The 20399-nt window shown below is 53.6% G+C and overlaps 1 protein-coding gene across 1 annotated transcript in view; it reads left to right on the top strand.

Moving 5' to 3' along the window:
- Positions 1 to 19882, top strand: part of TNFRSF19 (TNF receptor superfamily member 19) — a 71494-nt gene extending 51612 nt beyond the window's left edge. The window contains exons 6-10 of the mRNA XM_075562823.1: positions 9122 to 9286; positions 9986 to 10111; positions 13433 to 13532; positions 14870 to 15254; positions 16952 to 19882. Of these exons, the coding sequence (XP_075418938.1) occupies positions 9122 to 9286; positions 9986 to 10111; positions 13433 to 13532; positions 14870 to 15254; positions 16952 to 16960 (785 nt within the window). The 3' untranslated portion in view covers positions 16961 to 19882. The remainder of the gene's footprint in view (positions 1 to 9121; positions 9287 to 9985; positions 10112 to 13432; positions 13533 to 14869; positions 15255 to 16951) is intronic.
- Positions 19883 to 20399: the final 517 nt, after the last annotated feature.

Here is a 20399-nt window from a genome sequence, read left to right as displayed (position 1 = left end):
TTTTCTGTTGAGTGATCTCACAACGTGACAGACGTTTCCCTCAGAATGCTTCCTCTGTATCCTGCCAAGTATAGAAAGCCCGGCCCCCAGGAGCCCCTCCAGATGTGGGTGTGTAACAGAGGCCCGGGGAAGAGTTGTGAGTCTGAATCCTGGCTCCGGCCCGTGCTGTGATGCTGGTGTAACAATTAGCGACCCATGTGTGCCACGGTAGAATTGTCGTCCACAGGGGTTTCCGTGGCTGGGCTTTTGCAGCACCTCACCAAGCCTTTCTTCCGAGACACCTGTGGGTGGTGTGTGTTAACTATCCTCCACCCTAGGGATGCATCTCTGAAATAGTGTTGATGATCAATGATGATCAATGTCAACCAACCCCAAAAAACACCGAAAACCAAACTCACTGTATTGAGTCGGTGATCAGTGCTTCTCAGCCACTATAATGCAACAACCTTTTAATACAATTCCTCATGTGTGGGCCCATCCCCCAACATGAAATTATTTTTGTTGTTACTTCCTAACTGTTATCTTGCCACTGTTACGAATCGGACGACCCCTGTGAAAGGGTCCTTCAACCCACAGGTTGAGAACTGCTGCCCTATAGGAGGGACTAGAAATGCCCCTGTGGGCTTCTGAGACTGTAACTCTTTACAGAAGCCCAGAGCCTCATCTTTGTCCTGCAGAGCGGCTGGTGGTTTCGAACTGCTGAACTTGAGGTCAGCGGCCCAACACCTAACCACTATAGCACCAGGGCTCCTTGTGAAGTCAGTGATAGCGTGAATCTATGAGGCTGTCTCTTGGGGCACAGAGCTTGGCGTGCGTTAGGGACACAGCCACCCGCTAGATAAAGGCACCCGTCGTGCTGTCTCCACAGGACAAAGATGAGATTCTATGCTTCCATGACAATTTCCGTCTCGGAAACCCACAGGGACCGATCTATGCTGTCCTGCAGCGTCGCTGTGACTCAGCACTGGCTGCATGGCAGTGAGTTTGGTCTTTTTCTGTTTGCTTGTTTTTTGTAACACACAAACCGCTGCTGAATTCAGGTGTTTTCACTGAATAACGTGGGGCCGTTGAAAACCTGCAGGGGGAAAAAGAGAGAGAAACACACAAAAAGTGTAGGAGAACTATATCCTTCCCTTGGCCTGCTGATAAGAAACGTCAATTGTGGGGTTTCTTGTTCAGCAGTGTTCACCTGATTCGGAACAAATACTGCAGGTGAGACAAATTGGTTTTGGGAAAAAATCAAAGCTCTATTGCACCTGAGCACAGCTGCTGTTTAAGGCTGTTTCACCCAGTGTTTGCTTTGTTCTTGGGGGCTTTGCTGCTGGAGAGCTTAGCCTCTGGGTTGAGGAGGGATTCTGTAGGAGCTGCATGCTGTTGGGGAAACAAGCACCCAGTTCTTTGAACCAATCAATACGCAATCATCTCATGTCACAAATAGGATGATTTTTCCCAGGGAAATTGAAAACACTGCCTAAGGGATCTTTTAAAAATTCAAGTTTTTAAAGCAGTGTTTGCTCATTAATGTTTACAGTTAAAATCAAAATTAGCCAGGGGGTATTGTTGTTGGGGGGGGCTGCTGTTACGGGGGAGTGCGGGGAACAATGGTAGCACCCTAAACAAAACGTACGCTTGTGGTCAATGGTTGGTTGAGAGTGTGTCTCTCTCAACATTGTCTTCCTCAAGGCCAAAGCCAGATGAGCCAGGTCAGGTTCCCCTGGGGCCAGGAGCCCAGGATCAGTTAGAGGCCCCAACGTTCATCCGTGTCCCATTCCCGGATGACAGTCCCTCCTGTTCGTCCCAGTGAAAACTGGAGGATTTCTGAGCTCAGCACAGTTGTTGAGGGCCCTGTTCCTGGGGTCTCGATCTTTTGGGCTTTTGTTACGTCTGCAGAGAGAGTCTGTCAACCAGTGCTGCCCTGTGTGGCTTATACTTTTCCAAGTGTTCACGGTCATGAAAGGACCAAACGTGAGACTTTCATCATCCACCAGGTGCGAAGCTGGAGCTGTGAGAACGAAAGTCATGGCGTCTCGCTCTTGGTGGAACAGACTCCCTTAGAAGGGAGGAGCCCTCTGCAGTCAGTCCCGTGGTCAGAGTCCTGGGCGCTGGCGATGAAGTCTAGAATTGCTTGCAGGTTTAATTTCATGGACCAATACATGGGCATCGGCTGGTAAAAGCACTCGCATTCCCAACGACAGAGCAGTTTCCAGAAGGACACTGTCATCTCCTGGTGCTACAACCATGCATCAGAACCACCGGCATTAGGGAAAATGTGGACACGGGCCCTAGAGAGGTTATCATTCTGTCCTCCTTCTTCTCTGATGGAGTTCTCAGATGTTCCCTGAGCTGTACCATGCTGTTCTCGTTGGGAGCCGCCGAGTCAGTGCTGACCCATAGTGGCCCTGTGTGCATGCGCCAGTCTGCGTAGACTAGAGGAACAAATTATAGACACTCATAAATTGATAGGAAAGAACTTTATATAAAGAGTAATTGTACATAAAGAAAGCATCCCAGCTCAGTTCAGATCAAGTCCCATATTTCCCATATGCCCAGTTCCTAAATTCCTCTTCAGACTCACGCAACACATACAATGATGCTGAATGCAGGGAGATCACAGGCCAGTGGGTGGGAAGTCTTGTGGATTCAGTGGCGGTGGAAGCATCTTAATGGTGGTGTGGGTCTCCACGTGGCTCCTCCAGCTCCAGGGCTCTGGCTGCCATCAGCATAGCTCCATGTGGCTTGTCAACAGGAATGTCTCAGAGGGAGTGAGCATGTGGCCCGCCTCCAGTGAGCTATTTATCTCCTTAGCGCCTCCAAATGAGGTCATCAAGCTGCGACCTGACTGACATGCTAAACTTCCCCCCTTCACTCTTAAAGTCTCAAGTTGGCCACAGATTATGTCACTGCCACAGTGCAATAGAAGGGAACGTTGTCTGGCCCTGCGCCATCTGCACAATTGTTCTGGGTGAGCCCGTTATTGCAGCCACGGTGTCAGTCTGTCTTGTCAAGCGTCTTCCTCGTGTTCGCTGCCCCTCTACTTGACCACGCGTGGTGTCTCACTTACTTTGGAGCTGTTACAGCAGAGACCAGGAAACGGCCATCATACTTTTAAAACTCTCTGTCCTAGAGGCATTTCCAACACACAGTGACCTTACAGGACCGAGTGGAACTGCCCCCGTGGGTTTCTGAGGCGGCCACTCTTTATGGGAGTAGAAAGCTTCATCTTTCTCCCATGGAACAGCGGGTGGTTTCAAACTGCTGACCTTCTGGGTACCAGCCCAGTGCATAACCGCTGTGCCACCAGGCCTCCTTCCCATAGTCTATAGATCTTAAAAAATAATTTTACAAACAAATATGAAAGTCAAAAGCCCTAGGTTAGCTTGCCCTTTCATGAAATTCAGTGGCCTGTTAATCTTGGGGCCAGGCAGGTGTTCAATTTGGGAGGCTAGGTCTGTGCTTTAAACTAGGTCAAAGTCTTAACTGTTTGCTAAGTCCCGGGGTACCACAATTAACTGGTGATCCATCTATCTGCCTGTCCATCACCTCCCCCACCACCTGCTGATGCTCTCCCTGGCATTGTCTAACTGGCAGCTTAAACATAACGTGTCCAAAGGAGGCACCATCCCACAGCCCCCCCCACTCCCACCCCCACCCCAGTGGGGCAAACAGTTACCTGTTTGTCTGCCTTAGAAGAAAGGCCTGGTGATCCTCAGCCCCAGAGTCAGCCACTGAGAGCCCTTTGGGCACACAGCTGTGCCCTGACACGCCTGGGGTCGCCATGAGTCAGGGTCAACGTACCAACAACATCTTGGAGGAATCTCTTGTGCACACGTTAGCTGGGACTTGAACTGCCAGATCTGTGACGAACGTAGCCAGCAGCCCTGCACAAGGTGGTTTGGTTTCGCCCTAAAAGGCTGGGGCGGGGAGGGAGGGAGGGAGAAAACTGAGCTGATATTAAGGGCTCAAGTAGAAAGCAAATGTTTTGAGGATGATGATGGCAACAGATGTACAAATGTGCTTGACACAGTGGATGGATGGATGGATTGTGATAAGAATTGTATGAGCATCCAACAAAATGATTTTTTTAAAAGGCTGGAGTGCGCCTGGTACCATGATCACAGAAGGCGACATTTTCAGAGTCAGACAAACCTGGGGTCACATCGAGATTCCAACGCCTGATGGCTGTGGTTGCAGAGACTCAGAAAAAAAGAACCATCTTTGTAGACCGGTGGACCACGGGCTGTGCATGGTTGCAGTGATGTTCAGAACCTGAGTAGCTTCAGTGCTGGCTCCTGTCTGGGTTCCCTCCGTGGAGTTGAGGATGGTGTGGAGAACTTTCCAGAAAGGATAAGTAGGGACTCCGGTGGCCCACCGTTCTGTAGATGTGCCTGCTGTGCAATCCAGACTCCTGCATCGTGCTGGGGGAGGGGATAAACAACCACATCAGACAGATTAACTCCTGATTTGATCAACGATAGGAATGGTTGGCAATCTCATGGCTCCTGGAACTCGCCCCACCGACAGTCTATTTCTGGACGTGCTGCCAAAGGGGCTCTGGTTCAGAGGTTAAAATGAGTGACGCCCCGTGAAATGGAAGCCAAGGAAGCAGCTCTTCCAGTCAAGTCGACTGCCAACATGCCCGGCAGAGGTGACAGTGGGATTGACTCCTTAGCCCAGAGGAGGAAGTGCCTCTGTGTGCTGGAAAAGTGAAAACTTTCCAAAGAATGCGATTAGTCCTATTTCCCAACCCCTCTGACGTGCCGTCGGAGTCCTAATAAGGTGCGAGTGACATTCCGTGAAGGCCCGGGAGGCTGGTGCACGAGGCCGGGGGACGTCCAGTGCAGGCGCGTGGGCAGGAGGAAGCCCCAGCTGGAGCCCAGTCCCAGTCCAGTCATCCTGTAGAGAATGCCATAGACAGGCCGCTAAGGGAGGATCCCCCGTGGACCAGAACTGCGTAGAGGACAAACCACTTCCCAGAGCTCATGCCCACCCCACACCCCGACCCTTTTGCTCCCTCCTCACCTCAAACTCGGTGGAGAAAAAGGAGGTTTTCACCAGGAATCTGCGTGAATGGGTTTCTGGAGATGTTCTAAACCCGGCTGCAGGTTGGCTGGTGGGTCTTCAGTGCGCCAGCCAACAAGGCCTGCCCGTTTCGTGTTGGCTCAGCCTTTGCACCCCCTCCCTGTGATGCCAGCCCTCCTACTTCCTCCCTGTTCCCATCCCCCCTTCCTCCCTCAACCTCCCCCCTTGGTCCTGGGCCCAGGGCTTCTCTATGTAGCACACATGGCTGATGATGCTGGCACCAAGGTGGACTCCATGCCAGGCCTGAAGGCTGACGGAGGGCCCGAGGCTCCAAGACCCCACCGGCCTCGGTCTGACCGGTCAGCCTGGCCTCGTTCATGAGGTTCAGTTCTGCTCCATGTTTCTCTCCCACACCGTTCGGGGTCATCAAGTCGGTTCCGACCCATAGCGACCTTCTGGACCACAGACCGAAACCCCGCCCAGCCCTGGGCCATCCTCACAGTTGTTCTTATTCCTGAACCCATTGATGCAGCCGCCAGGTCTGTCCATTTTGCCAAGGTCCTTCTGCTTTTCTGCCACCCCTCCACTTCACCCAACACGATGTCCTTGTCCTCCTTCTCCAGGGACTGGGCTCTCCTGACAACACGTCTAAAGGACGTGAGATGAAGTTTCGCCATCCTTGCCTCTCAGGAGCACGCTGGTCACAGTCCTTCTTCCAGGATGGGTTTGTCCTTTTAGCAGTCCACGGCACTTTGGGTCCTCTTCTCCAGCAGCGCCATGCACACGCGTCCATTCTTCTTGGGGCTTCCTTATGCAGTGGCCAACTCTGCTGCAAACACCATGGCTGGGCTCAGGCGCACCTGCGTCCTCAAAGAGCATCCTGGTTTTTCAAAGAGGACCTTCTCATGTGATCCTTCTCAGAGCAGTTGGGAGTGGCAGCCGCCGGTGCGGTATTTCACAGCTTCCACAACGGTGGTGTCTATGTGAGTGACGCAGAGGGTCGGCTGGAGGTCAGAGACCCAAACCCGCCCGGTGGGTCTGAAGAGGAAAGGCCTGGCAGTCCTTGGGCATAGAGATGAGAGCCAAGAAAACGGGGCAAGTTCAGTCACACGTGGGTCTCCAGGGGCCGGAGCCATTTCAAGGGCAATGGGGTTGGGGTTGGTTTTGAAATTATATATTATATACACCTATATATGGAATAAAGGTAAGAACAATGAGGTTGTGTCCTATAAAAAGGAAGAATATTGTTTGTATATAAAAAGAAGAAACTGCCTCTGGAAACTGGTTTCCTGTGAGCACACTGAGAGAGGGGTATGTAAGGTGGCCAGGCACGCGCGTGTGTGTATGTGTGTGCGCATGTGTGCAAATTGGGAGGTCAAATTCTGTATCTCTCTCTTTTAATCATTTTATTAGAATGAGCAAAGAAAGATCAACCCCTCTTTCATAAATCTTTTAGGGTCGTGAAAACCCCTCTTATTGAATTACCAGAGTATCCTTCCTATAAAAAACTAAATCCCCTCTGTTTCTAAATTGCTATGCAAATAAAATTTGGTAACCTCTTTTAAAACAATCATTTTATTGCGGGCTCTTAACGGCGCTTATAACCACCCATCCATCCCACCCATATCTCTGTCTCTGGTTCATACTCAGATGCTACTTTGGGGTGAGGGGGCGTATAGTGAAGCTGCGTATTGGGCATGCCTAGGTGTCAATGCGATGTGATCGTGACAGTTTAATACTGAAATTACAGCTTCGGTTCTCCACCTCGGAAAGGTGTCAAGTTAACACAGCGTCTGTGGTTGGCCCGAGGAAAGGAAATGCTGAGCCCCCCACTGCTGCAGATGGGGTTTGGTTTGAACCCACTAGCCGCTCCGTGGGAAACCATTCACCCCCTTATAAGGTGGAGGCAGTTCTTTTTTATATTAAACAAAAGATGTTGACTACCAAATTTTGGAAAGATTCTGAACGCCCAGAATTTGCCTGTAAGGATTCTATCACAACCCTGAAAGGAGCCCTGGTGGTGCAGTGATTAAAGCGCTCCTCCTTCCTGGAGGGTTTGTGACTCAGCTGATGAGCTGCCCGAGGGAGACCAGTGAGGCTGTCTGAGACCAGTGAGGCTGTCTGACCCCTGCAAGATGTATCGCCTCGGGAACCCTGTGGGTGTTTCTGCTCTGCCCTGTGCAAGGTGTAGTTAGTTGTGCATTAGGCTGCCAACTGCAAGATCTGAAGTTCAAGACCACTAGCCGCTCCTCGGGAGAAGATGAGGCTTTCTACTCTCGTACAGATTCACAGTCTTGGAAACCCAGAGGGACAGGTCTCGTGTCTTATAGGGTTGCCGTGAGTTGAAATGGACTCGATGGCAGTGAGTTTTAAATCGTAACCCTACTTTCATCTGATATCCTTGTTCATACGAGGGTTGTGCCGATCTATGCCGCATGAGGAGGCCCGTCGGCACTGTGGCGGTAGCACTTAGCTGCTAACCCAAAACATTCAGACCCACCTACCACTCCACAGGACAGCAGAGTGATGTGATCATCGCTGGGTTCCGCCAAGGTTTACAGCTCTGGAAACCCCATGGGACTCTGTCTTGTAGGGCCGAGTAACTATGACTCAAACAGAATCAATGGCCGACAGGTGCTTGGGGTTTCTTGGGGTTTCCACCCAAACCAAACCAAATCCAATACCTTTGAGTCCATGGCTGACTCCCAGTGACCCTCTCGGGGTTCCAAGACTGCAACTATTTACAGGAGTCTTCCTCCCAGTCTTGCTCCCGTGGAGCTGCTGGTGGTTTTGAACTGCTGACCATGAGATCATAGCCCAACAAGCAAGCACTACATCACCAGGGCTGAGCGTTCTGGTGACCGTGCCTCCTCGCGCCCTCTCCAGGCTGTTGGGCTGCTAGAACGCTGCAGAGGTAGAACGGGCAGCCTTTCTCACGGGTGCCAATGCCCTGGCTTCACCCTTGGGTCCCAGTCCATCTGCTGACATTTCCAAGCCCCTCCCACCACCACGCAGTCTGCCACCTTTGGTGCAGGGGGCACACGAGCCTGTACAGTTACTCGCCTATCAGTGTGTGCACACCAAGATCCCTGGTGACGTGGTAGTGGTGACACAAACCTGTGCCGCTCACCTCAAGGCCAGCTGTTGGAAACCACCAGTCACGCCACCAGAGACAGAAGCAGCCGTCTGCTCCCATAAAGATTTGCAGCCTCGGACACCCACAGGGCCAGTTCTGCTCTCTCCTGTGGGGTCGCCACGAGTCAGCATCAACTCGTTGGCAGTGAGTTTGGGTTCCAGACTGCATGGTGGCAGGCCCCCTGATTGTGCAGTGGTGAGAGCTCCGCGGCCAACTTGTGGGGGAGCAGTTTGAACTCCCTAGCCGCTCCCTGGGAGAAAGCTCTGGCAGTCAGCTTCCATTCATATGGCGGCTTTGGAAAGCCTGCTCTGTGCCCTGTCCGGTCTCTGTAAGTTGGACTCCCAGGGGGTGGGGTGGGTGTGAACTACAAACGAGTTGCCACCACATCGTGGCTTGTGTGCCCATGAACTTTGTAGTCTGCTTCCATCCAGATTAAAACCCACTGCCCACTCACAGAGACGCTGTGGGACAGCATAGAACTGCCCCTGTGGGCTTCCGAGGCTGTAACTCTTTACGGGAGCAGACAGCCTCATCTTTCTCCTGCAGAGCTGCCGGTGGTCTCAAACTGCTGATCTTGCAAACAGCTAGCAGCCCAGAGTGCAGCCCTCTCCATCACTAGGGCTCCGACATTCTGACTGAAAACCAAACCAGACTCACTGCGGACTCATAGTGAACCTCTGTGGGTTTCCTCGGAGCTGCTGGTGGTTTCGAGCTGCCGACCATGCGGGTCACAGCCCAACCGGGGACTGTGCCCAGTATTTTAGGGTGTTGCGTTAAAGTAGGCTCCTAAGAGGGGTCTGGCAGGGGTCATCATCAATAATCCCCTCTCATTCTCCGTTTTTACTTAGACTTCGTGAGGGCTGCTGCCTCTGGGGACCGCCAGCTTCTGAGTGTTGGCGTCTCCCAGAGTGGTCAGCTGATTCCCTCCCTCCCTTCCCTCCTTCCCTCCCTCCCTGTGGCTTACAGGCAGCACCAAAGTCAACCTGGTGAAGATCCCATCCGCGGCCTCCAGCCCCCGGGACACAGCGCTGGCCGCCGTGATCTGCAGTGCCCTGGCCACCGTGCTGCTGGCCCTGCTCATCCTCTGCGTCATCTATTGCAAGAGGCAGTTTGTGGAGAAGAAACCCAGCTGTAAGTGTTGAAGCCCCGGGCCCTGTGGAACAGCCACGGGTCATCACCATCACCCGCTGGCTTGGGGACTGAGAAGGGACTCTGAGGGCATGTAAAGCCAGCGCAGAGGCCCTAGCTGGACATCGCCCAAGCTCTGACAGCACCCTGGTTTACCCCCACACCCATGCTCCCCGGGCGATTCCAGCTCTTCACGACCTATCAGATAGAGTAGAACAGCCCCCATTGGGCTTCAGAGCCCAGTTTTTCTCCTGTGAGCTGCTGGTGGTTTCGAACTGCCAACCACGCGGATTACAGCCCAACGCAAAACCCCGACAGCCAGCAGCGTACAACCACAGCAGTTAGATGGATTCTCTCTCCTGACAACCCCAAACAGGGTTTCCCAGGCTATACTCCGTTATGGGAGCAGACAGCCTCATCTTTCTCCCAAGGACCCAGCTGGTGGGTCTGAACTGCTAACCTTGCACTGGCTGTCCAACGCTTATCCAGGAATGCCACTGGGCTCAGGTGCCCCCATTTTGGGTTTTATATGGCAGTGTCAGAAGGAAGCATGGGAACTTAAATGAATGGTTGCCATCCTTGGCCGTGAAAATGAACGTGCTAGAAGGGTGTGGGGGGTGGGGTGTGCATCGTGATGCTAACGAGTCTCCTTTATGAAGGCGATAGGCCCCCTGATACCGTGTCCTCCCCTGTCCTTCGCAGGGTCTCTAAGATCACAGGACGTCCAGTACAATGGGTCTGAGCTGTCCTGTTTTGACCGCCCTGGACTCCACGAGACCCCTCCCCGAGCCTGCTGCCAGTGTCACCGAGATGCCACCCAGGCCTGTGGTAAGCTCAGCCGCGGGGGGGGGGGCTCTCAAGGAGGGGGTGTGGGGTGTCTCATCTTCCCACTGCCATTAAGACTGTTCACTGCCCCCCTCCGGGTTCGTGATAGCAAAGACGGTGCTCAGACAAAGGGCCGCCTTCAGCCCTGGAGTTTCTCCGGCCCCTTTTGACCCACACATGTTTGTGAGCTCCGCCTTTGTCCACAGTGGTGGTTTTGTAGACTGGCCTCTGGTTGGGGTCTCTGTGAGCAGAAGCGACGCTGTGTTCCTGTCAGGATGTCGGCTCAGCCAGGCCCGTGGTCAGCTCGGCGCTGCCCACTTCGGTTGAGGCGTCTGCGAGGTGTCTCCACTGTTGAAGCAGGACTCTCAGTTTAGATTGATTGGCAAAAAGGGACTCTGTGTTCTTGTCGGACCGCCCCATGGGTGGGTGGGGGTGGGGGCTCAGCTTGGCTCTGCCCACGTGGTGGTGGGTCTGCCGGGCGTCTGCACTGTCTGCCGGCTTGTTTCTCTTCCCAGTGGATGTGGGTGTGAGGTTGCAGACAGACTGGTCAGATAACCCCCTTGAGACTGTTAGCCGGCAGGGGCCATTGGCGGTCATGGCCACAGTCGGTACCGCAGTGAGGGTTCGCGAGCGTGGTTCATTCATTCCATGAGCACCGCCACCCCCATCCCCACCCCATGTTGATTAGTTGTTGTGCGAGTGTTTTAGGGGAAGGAAGGGTATACCCAGTTCCCTCGTGTACGCGTTGACCTTGACTCGAGTCGATGCTAGTTGATGTTGATGCTCCAAGTCTCAGTGGCTCAGCCAGCAGGCCCCCCTCCAGGCTGCTCTGGTGCCCTCTGGACACGTCCTTGTTATGCTGGGACCACGTTCTTACTTTTGGCCACAAGCAGAAGCACTAGGCCCACCTATGAGGGTAGCCCTCCCTGCTGCCCTGTCGCTCATACGGTTAGCAGCCGTCACAGAACGAAACACTGCCCGGTCCTGCACCGTTCTCACCACGGGTCTTCATTCTGAGCCCATTGTTGCAGCCACTGTGGCGATCCATTTGTCGAGGGTGCCCCTCTTCATCGCTGCCCCTCCACTTTACCCAGCCTGATGTCCTCCGCCAGGGACTGGTCTCTCCTGATCACACGTACAAAGTGCACAAGACGAAGCCTTGCCATTCTTGCCGCGAGGGAGCACACAGCCCCTAGAATCCGCCGTTGCTGCAAGGGCGGCCCCTGCCTGTTGGCTTCATTTCGAGATGAGTGGAGAATGTCGAGTGAGCGGGGACTGTGTCCTCTTGGCCATCGCAGGCTACGTCCGGGTGTGAGAGCGGCGTGGGAGCGAGGGAGAGGGCAGAGGCCATCCCATTTAGTTTGCACTTGTGTCTCAGTATTTAGCACTGACTTTTCCAAAAGAGAACTTGACGCCACGGTGATGGCGTGCCTAGAGACAGTCCTCCAGGGACATTTGGATCTGCCCAGATATAGGCACGCACGCCAGTGCCCAGCTGTACGCACGTCAGTGCCCAGCTATGCGCACGTCAGTGCCCAGCTATGCGCACATCAGTGTCCAGCTATACACACGCACGTCAGTGTCCAGCTATACGCACGTCAGTGTCCAGCTATACACACGCACATCAGTGTCCAGCTATGCACACGTCAGTGCCCAGCTATGCACACGTCAGTGCCCAGCTATACACACGCACGTCAGTGTCCAGCTATACACACGCACGTCAGTGTCCAGCTATACACACGCACGTCAGTGTCCAGCTATACACACGCACGTCAGTGTCCAGCTATACACACGCACGTCAGTGTCCAGCTATACACACGTCAGTGTCCAGCTATACACATGCACGTCAGTGTCCAGCTATACACACGTCAGTGTCCAGCTACACACACGCACGTCAGTGTCCAGCTACACACACGCACGTCAGTGTCCAGCTACACACACGCACGTCAGTGTCCAGCTATACGCACGTCAGTGTCCAGCTATACACACGCACGTCAGTGTCCAACTATACACACGCACGTCAGTGTCCAGCTATACACACGCACGTCAGTGTCCAGCTATACACACACACGTCAGTGGCCAGCTATACGCACGTCAGTGTCCAGCTATACACACGCACGTCAGTGTCCAGGTATACCCACACGCACATCAGTGTCCAGCTATACGCACGTCAGTGTCCAGCTATACGCACGCATGTCAATGCGGAACCTCTCAAGTCTTCTGTGTCCCTGCGCCATTTTAAAAATCAGAATTCCAAGTGTTTATGGTACATATCATTGTAGGTAGGTAGGTCGTTTGATCGGTAGCCAGGAAGAGAGATTGACAAGGATGTCTCGAAGATTATTCACCAAAATATTGACAGTGACTCCAGGTTCTAGGACTGAGAAAGATTTATTTTTTTAAGTTCCTTATTGGGACGTGTTTTCCAAAGTTCCCAAGTCAACTTGCATTATTTTTTGTAAGAGACAAATGTACGTGGCCGCAGTTCACACACCAAGTTGCGCCCTAAGCCACACCCCCCCAGCGGTATAGATGTGTGCAGGTATGTGCACTGGCAGAAGTGAGTATTTGTGTGTTGGATATGTGAGAATGTAAGCGCGTGTGCCTGTTTACGGCCTGTGTACATGGTGTGTGTGGTATGTGTGCCCGGGTGTGGGGTAGGTATGTGGTGAATGTGTGAATGTGCTTGCCGAGTGGTGGACTAAGGGTACGGTGTGTGTTTGTGTGTGTAGTTTATACGAATGAGTGTGGGGTGTTGCTGGTATGTATGAGTGTGTAAGAGGGTGTGGTGTGTGTTTGTGGTGTCTGTGGTTTATGTGTGTGTGTAGTGGGGGTGTGGCATGTGAGGACATTTATGTACTGTATGAATGTATGGTGTGGGCATGTATGGTGTGGGCATGTGTATGATAGGCGTGGTGGGTGCCGGGTCCGAGTGTGTGTATGGAGTGTGTGCATGCGTGAAGTGTGTGCCGTGTGTGTGTGTGTATGATGTGAGTGTGTGGTGAGTGTGGGTGTGCATACGATGTCAGTGTGTGTGGTGTTTGTGAGGTATGCTGTGTTAGACTTCAGGCCGGGCTCGCTGGTCCCAGTTCTGTATTCTGGACCGTTGCACAGAGACATCGTGCCCCCAGCAGCACGGCAGCGGCGCTTTCACGCGGATCTCACAGGCCCCATGATCGCCTGCCACCTGGGGGGCTGAATTTAGCCTCATACGCCTATCTTCCAAAAAGTCACCCAGGGGGCCCTGCTGACTCTGTAGGAAGAGTGGGCTGCGTGGGTGTTGGGGGACAGTCCCTAAAGGCGAGTGTGTGTTGGCTTCCCCAGGGCCTGTGCACCTGTTCCCATCCCTGGGCCGAGAGGAAGCCTGCAGCGTGGGCCGGGCCCTCGGCTGTCCCGTGCTCTCCAAGGCCGCCCTCCACGACAGGTACGTCTGGCCCTGGGCCCTCCAGTGGCGTGTTCCCTCGCACACACACACCCTCTGCCACCCTTGCGAGTCCTAGGGGCATCTGCTCTGACCCACAGGGTCTCTGTGCGTCAGAGTCTGCAGGACGGCAACAGGTTTGGGTTACTCGTAGCGACCCTATAGGACAGGGTAGAGCCACACATACAGTTCCACTGGTGACTGCAGCCGCGCCCGGGGCTTCCCAGGCTGAGTCTCTGAACTGCCGAGCTTCCAATTAGCTGCCCGCACTTAACCTGCTGCGCCACCATGGCTTCCTAAAGATGCTGCTAGTTGGCCCATTTTCAGGCCAAAGTGGTGGGGTGTTACTGCACCCAGGGATGTTTGGGGTTTAAAATATATCTATATATATTATTATAAGTGATTTTTTTCTATTTTGAAGGGGAGAGTTAAGAATAAAGTAGCTCTCTCAAGATGAACAATATTTCATACAATATTCTGTACACTCTGCCTGCCTATTCCTGTTATATTTTTCTTATCTCCACCACCTGTTCCGCCTCGGATAACCATTAAGGACTTTCTGACATGTCCTGTATGGTTTTAGGGCATCCACTGAGGCAAGTTTGTAATGATGCAGAAAGCGTTTTCATTCAACGGTGTAGATTAAGTGCATAGTAGATTTCTTATAGTTCTGCTAACCGCAAGGTCAGCAGTTTGAAACCACTAGCCACTCCAGGGGAGAAAGGGGGCGCTTTCTCCTCCCATAAAGGATTCTGGTCTCAGAAACTCAACGGGACAGTCCTGCTCTGTCCTACAGGCTTGCTATGAGTCGGAATCAACATGTGAGTTTGTTGATGGCTATTCAAAATTGATTTTAAAAAATAGTTTTGAAGTAACCTGACTCAGTGTGTTGAGGAAAGGAGCCCGGGTAGAATGGTGGTTACACATTGGGCTGCTAACCACAAGGTCGGCAGTTCAAAACCACCAGCTGTCCCGAGGGAGAGAGACAAAGCTTTCTACTCCCGCAAGAAGAGGCAGTGTCTCGAAAGTCCCACAGGGGCCATTCTACCTTGTCCTATAGGCAGGGTCGCTGTGAGCCGGTGTCTACCCGATGGCAGTGAGTGAGCGTATTGACGGGCGTTTGTAACAGGAGAAAGTGCTGGAATTCGGACTCTCCACATTCCTAGTTTATCAAAAAGCCTTGGACTTACAGATGAAATCCCGCTTCACTTGGGAGACTGAGTTATGACTTAAAACAAACTCGTTTTTGCTCTTGATTGATTGCAGGCTTGGGGTGCGGGGGCAGGGGGTGATTTTCCTTTTCCGTGTGGCATTTAAAGGCGTCTCCCCACTGTGTGCAGGGCGGCAGGTTCCGTGGGGGAGATGATCCCCACCTTCTTCGGGTCCCTGTCCCGGCCTGTCGGTGGCGAGTTCTCAGACGCCTGGCCTCTGATGCAAAGTCTGATGGGAAGCGACAGCATCTCTTTCTGCGAATCGTACCCCGAACTCACCGGCGAAGAGCTGGGCGCCCTCCATCCGGAACATGAGCACCCCGCCTCGCCAGATTCCAGCGACAGTCAGGATTGGGCCGGGGGAGCCATCCTGAGTCACACCCACTCTGGAAGCTCTGCAGAACCGTGTGGCTGCTCCAGACCAAGTGACACCACGGCAGGACCAGCTCAGGACTCCCCGCCCTCCAGGTGCCCGACAGAGCAAGAACAATGGGGAGATGCCCCTTCCCTCCAGGTAAGGCTGTGAGTGCCCAGTGGGCTGACAGAAGACCATGGGGACCAAACACCATTCCCACCTGTGGGGATGGGCTGGTGGGGTGCGGGGAGCCAGCTGGGAAGTTTTCTGCAGGGTTATTGCCATAGGGAGTGACCCGTGGGCCATGCTTAAACCTTCAGAAGCTTAAGGAGCATCAGGACCAAGCGCTACTGGTCCCTCACCATGCTCACCAGCCATCGCTGGCCGGACCCGTACAATGCATATCCATCTTTGTGAGATGGACTGAGTTTGGCCAGCATAATGGTCTCTGGTCTTGTCCACGTGCGGTGGCATTAAGGGAGTACCGTTGTTGTCCCTTGATGCGTAAACTTCCACCGGAGGAACATACCATGGCCCGTTCAGTCACCCCTTCGGGGATTTTCCATGGCAGTTTCTATAACGTCTCTGGGCTGTGTGACCTCGAAATTAGTAAGTGCACCACGGACACCGAAATCCGGCATGCTGAATTCCTGAAAGAATTTGCTAGAAATGTACATGGTAAGACTGGAAAGGGGCAACTAGAGCCATAACTCAAGATGACCCTTGGGGCACAGCGGGTTACGCATTGGGCTGCCAGCCTCGGGGTCAGCAGTTCAAACTCACCAGCCGCTCCTAGGGAGCCACATGAGGCTTTCTGCTCCCGCGAAGACGGACAACCTCAGAACCCCACAGGGGCAGTTCTTGTCTGCCCCATGGGTCCCTGCGAGTCGGGATCAACCTGAGGGCCGTGAGTTCAATTATAGCCATATACCCAAACTTTCTCCAGTGAGACACTGCAGTCTCTAGTGCACGACACGTGACTTTCTTTGCACAGTCATTTTTGCATGTTACACACTGGTTTTCTTGTGAGTGGTGTGACACACACACAGCTGGTTTTCTTGTGAGTGGACACACACACACACACGGCTGGTGGTGCTTTGATAGCTAAGAAGAAAGCAAACAGGCATGAGAGCCTCCTCTCATCTGTTGACTCAAACTTCATCCGGCCCTCCCTCCATCCACCCCTACCCACTGCTGCCCACCCTGCAGGACAGAGCAGAAGACCTCCCGAGGGGGTTTCTGAGCCGAGAGTCTTTCTGAAAGCAGACTGCCTCGTCTGTCTCCCACGGAGCAGCTGGTGGGTTTGAACCCTTACCAGCAGGTCAACAACCCCATGCTTAACCCATGCTGTCCCAGGGCTTTTATTCTCTCCTGAAAGCACCAGGCCTCTGGACAGCTGAAGGACCCACAGAATGGGCGACTTGCCCTCCTCCTGTTCTGGAATTCAGGTCTGCCGGTGCTGCAGCTGTGAGGTACCATCGAGTTGGTCTGTCCCCGAGCGACCCTGTGCACAACAGGACAACAGAAGGAGAACGCCGCAGGGCCCTGCGTGTCCTCACGGTTGTCCTGTTGGAGCCCGTGACGGCAGCCACCGTATCAGTCCATCTCCCGGGGGGCCTTCCTCTCCTGCACTGCCCCTCCACTTTAACAAATAGGACGTCCTTCTCCAGGGACTGGTCTCTCCTGACAACGTGTCCACAGTATGTCAGGAGAAGCCTCGCCACCCTTCTCTCTAAAGAGCCCTCTGACAGAACATCTTCCAGGCAGGGGTTTTGGAAGTGCCCGTTGAAGATGATGAGCATTTGTGGGCACGGCACGGCATGGTCTTTAAACTGTTCCCTCTGCTCTTATTTCAGGATGCCTAAAGGAGTCCCTGTCTTCCACAGTTGAGGTGCGGTGTGTCCCTGGAAGCTCACAAGACCCCCGCTGCCAAGGCTTATGGGCTGAGCCGAGTCGGGGCCTCGGTCTGGGAAGGACAGCTTTGTAGGCCTCTGGACCGTCTGCTTCAGAGCCAGGCCAGCTGTGCCCTGCAGCCCCAAGAATGCCGAGAACCATCATACCCTCCTCCCGTCTGAACTCGTGGCTTCTCCTGCTACAGGCCTGGGTCTTGGTGACCGAGGGATTGAGTCTGCAGCCTGGGAGGTTGGGGACATCGAACAGGAAACAGAAACGTTCCGGGCGCCTGCCCACGTTGACCGTGGCTTTCCAGCACCCAGAGGGCAGCTTCTCGTTGGCATTCTCCTGGCAGAGACCACTCCGGCCCCCCGACCATCCCACATGCAGTTGACGCCCTCTCAGTGGCCGCTGTTGTCCTGCATGATGGGTTCAGAAGCTGGCGCTTCCATTTGATGGCAGCCCCTGGGTCGGCATGTCGGCTGGTGGGTTTGGGGGCCCCCGGGGACCTGGTACTGCCTGCGACACCCTGGGTTGATGAGATGAAACTGACTGAGGAGGGGACACCACTGTTCCAGAAACCACTTCTCCCCCAACCTCCATCTCCCTGCTCGCCGCTGCCGATGGTGAAGGGGCTGAATGAGGCATCGAGCCAGGAAAAGGCATCCCACCCCCGCCCCAGGTTAAACAAAACCACTCCGAGTAGGTACCCTAGAGATGCGTGTACAAGGAAGAGCCCATTGATGTGAAAATCCACGGATGGTGCAAGCCTTTCCCAGGGCCACCCGGGAGAATGAGTTATAAACACCAGGCGTCTTCTCCTTAGAAAAATGGTATTTCTTTGTATCTTTTAATAAGGGCCCCCCAGGCGACACTTGCTGGGAGACCTGGTGGCCTAGTAGGTTACGTCTAGGGGCTGCTCGCCGCAGGTGCAGCGGTTCGAAACCACCAGCCACTCCTCGGGAGAAAGACAAGGCTTTCTACTCCCGTCAAGAGTGGTGCCCTCTGAAACCCACAGGGGCCATTTGGCCCCGTGCTACATGGTTGCTGTGAGTCGGTATCTACCCAGGTGGTGGTGAGCTGCATGGTTTTGGGGTGCCACTCAACTGTTCACTGAAAAATGGGTGGTTCAGACTACAGTGGCCCCAGAAGAAAGGTCTAGAGAGAGGATCGGGTACCAGATTCCCCAGATGAACGGGAGTCCTGGAGACACCATGTGGCCTGCCTCCCAAGAGCCTGCCCCAGCCACAACCAGAAGAAGAGGCATTTGGGTGGATGGCCTGTGGAGTCTTCCATTGGGCCTTAAACTCCGCTGTCTCCCCGATGCCCTGCCTGAGCTGGACCATGCTGGATTTGAGAGCCGGGTGCCCGTGTTAGCACTCCGCATCCCGCCTGGCTTGGTGCTCATCCCCAGGGCCCTGAAGGAATGGGCCCGGTTCCGTCCATGCTCCTAATCCTTATCCCCTGGAGAAAGATTCAGTCAGCGGGAGCTGTTGGGTTTTGTCTCCGGCTTAAACCGACCACCAGATCTGGCCCCTTCTCTTCAGCTGGCAATTAGCAGCCCCCTCAAACTGGCTACACTTACCATGTGGAAATACTGCTCACGTGTCAGTCCGCCTTCCCATGAGCCTCTGGGGTCCCCGCAGGCAGCTCTGTGAACGTCATCGGAAGGCACTTAGGCATTTGGCTTGAGGCTTCCTCCCCATTCCCAAACCAGCGTCTCTCGCCCAGCATTGAAGCCAACCATGTGCAGTCACTTGGGTTCACTGTCTCACTGGCTGCCCGGCGGTTTTCTGACTTTTACAGGACCCTGAGCCCCCAAAACCCACCGCTGGCAAATCAGTTCCAATCATAGTGACCTAGTGGTTACCTGTTGGTCTGGGATCCACAAGGTCAGCAGTTTGAAAGCCACCAGCTGCTCCTCAGGACCTTTCTATTCCTGTGAACGGCTGCAGTCTCAGAAACCCACAGGGGCAGTTCTGCCTTGTTCTGTGTAACCTGGATGTTGTCCCCGCACAAAGAGTCCTGGTTGACTTGGAAGACGGCACTTGCTGAGGACAGAGAGATCAAGGGGCTGAGAATGCTGCCTTCCCCAGGCATCACTGTGATCAATGGAAAGATCCTTAGGGTTGAAAGCCAATTCCATCGATTTTTATCAAGAGAAGACCATTCCCACGTCTTACTACAGAGACACGGGATGACGTTGGGACATCCTGTCATCGCTGCCATTCCGACTCCTGATGACCTGACAGGACAGGGTCAAACTGCCCCTGTGGGTTTCCAAGAAATGTAACTCTGAGAGTCGAAAGTCTCTTCTTTCTCCACAGAGCAACTGGTGGCTTCAAACCGCTGACCTGGCGGTTAGCTTCCCAGTGGCATAACCCACCAGGCCGCCAGGCTCTCGGGATGTCCTGCAGCACTCAAGGGACCAGCTGCTAGGGCACCAGAGCGGGATGTGACCATTAGAGAATGAGAGACTCAGTGCTTGTCCTCGCAGTAGATCAGGACCTCCCTGAGGCGTAGCCGCAAAGGACGCAGATGCACGATTGGGAAAACCAACTTCAGGAAGCCCTGGGGGTTCCTGATCTTTGTGTACATGGAATGTGTTTTCTGAATATAGGTTTTTCTGCCCTAGAGACAGTGTCCCTATTGATACTCCCTCCGCCGCTCTGCATTTCTTGTCTGTGATTGTTGGGGACAAAAAAAAAAAAAACGAACAAGTAGGGGAGGAGAGAACTCGGTCGTGGCTGTAAGGGTGCTGGCTCGAGCCGATTTCGGTGTTGTCGGTGCTGGTTTGCAGACTGGATTTTGTGTTCCGTCATCTGTAAATTACCGTTTTCTTAGAGAACTCATTTTTGTAAGGCCCCTTTTTGGTAAGTTGTGAATAAAATTGTTCCCTGACCTTTGTAGTTATGTGTCTGGTGAGAAAACGAGTCCTTGTGTTGTGTCACTCTGGTCACTAGTGTTTCCCCCTTTTTGCCTGAAACAAACAACCCCTCCTCCCCCCCAAACCCACTGCCACCGAATCAATTCTAGCTCCTCGCTTCCCAAATTCATTCGATCTACTTATTCCTTTTCAGGGAAAAATGAAAAATTAGCACCTTCCTGGCAATTAAACATTTTCGTACAATAGCTCATAATCCAGGATACCGTGTGGGTGGGTATCTGCTTTTGCGGCCCCCCTGGACCGTTCCTGCACTGGCCCCAGGGGTGGCATCCCCACTTTGGGGAACATGAGTGTCATCGAACCGGGATCGGCACACCAGCTTTGGAGCCCCTTGCGGCTCTTTCGGTACGTACACGTGACTCTGCAGTTACATTGAATGGGATGTTACTCAGCGGTGATGATGTCATTTGTCAAGCTGGGTTTTTGGCTCTCGAGTAATTTTTAAATTATTGTGAGGGGCAGGA

This window comes from Tenrec ecaudatus, chromosome 11, assembly GCF_050624435.1.
Source record: "Tenrec ecaudatus isolate mTenEca1 chromosome 11, mTenEca1.hap1, whole genome shotgun sequence".
NCBI lineage: Eukaryota > Metazoa > Chordata > Mammalia > Afrosoricida > Tenrecidae > Tenrec > Tenrec ecaudatus.
This window is presented reverse-complemented; position numbering and strand designations above follow the sequence as displayed.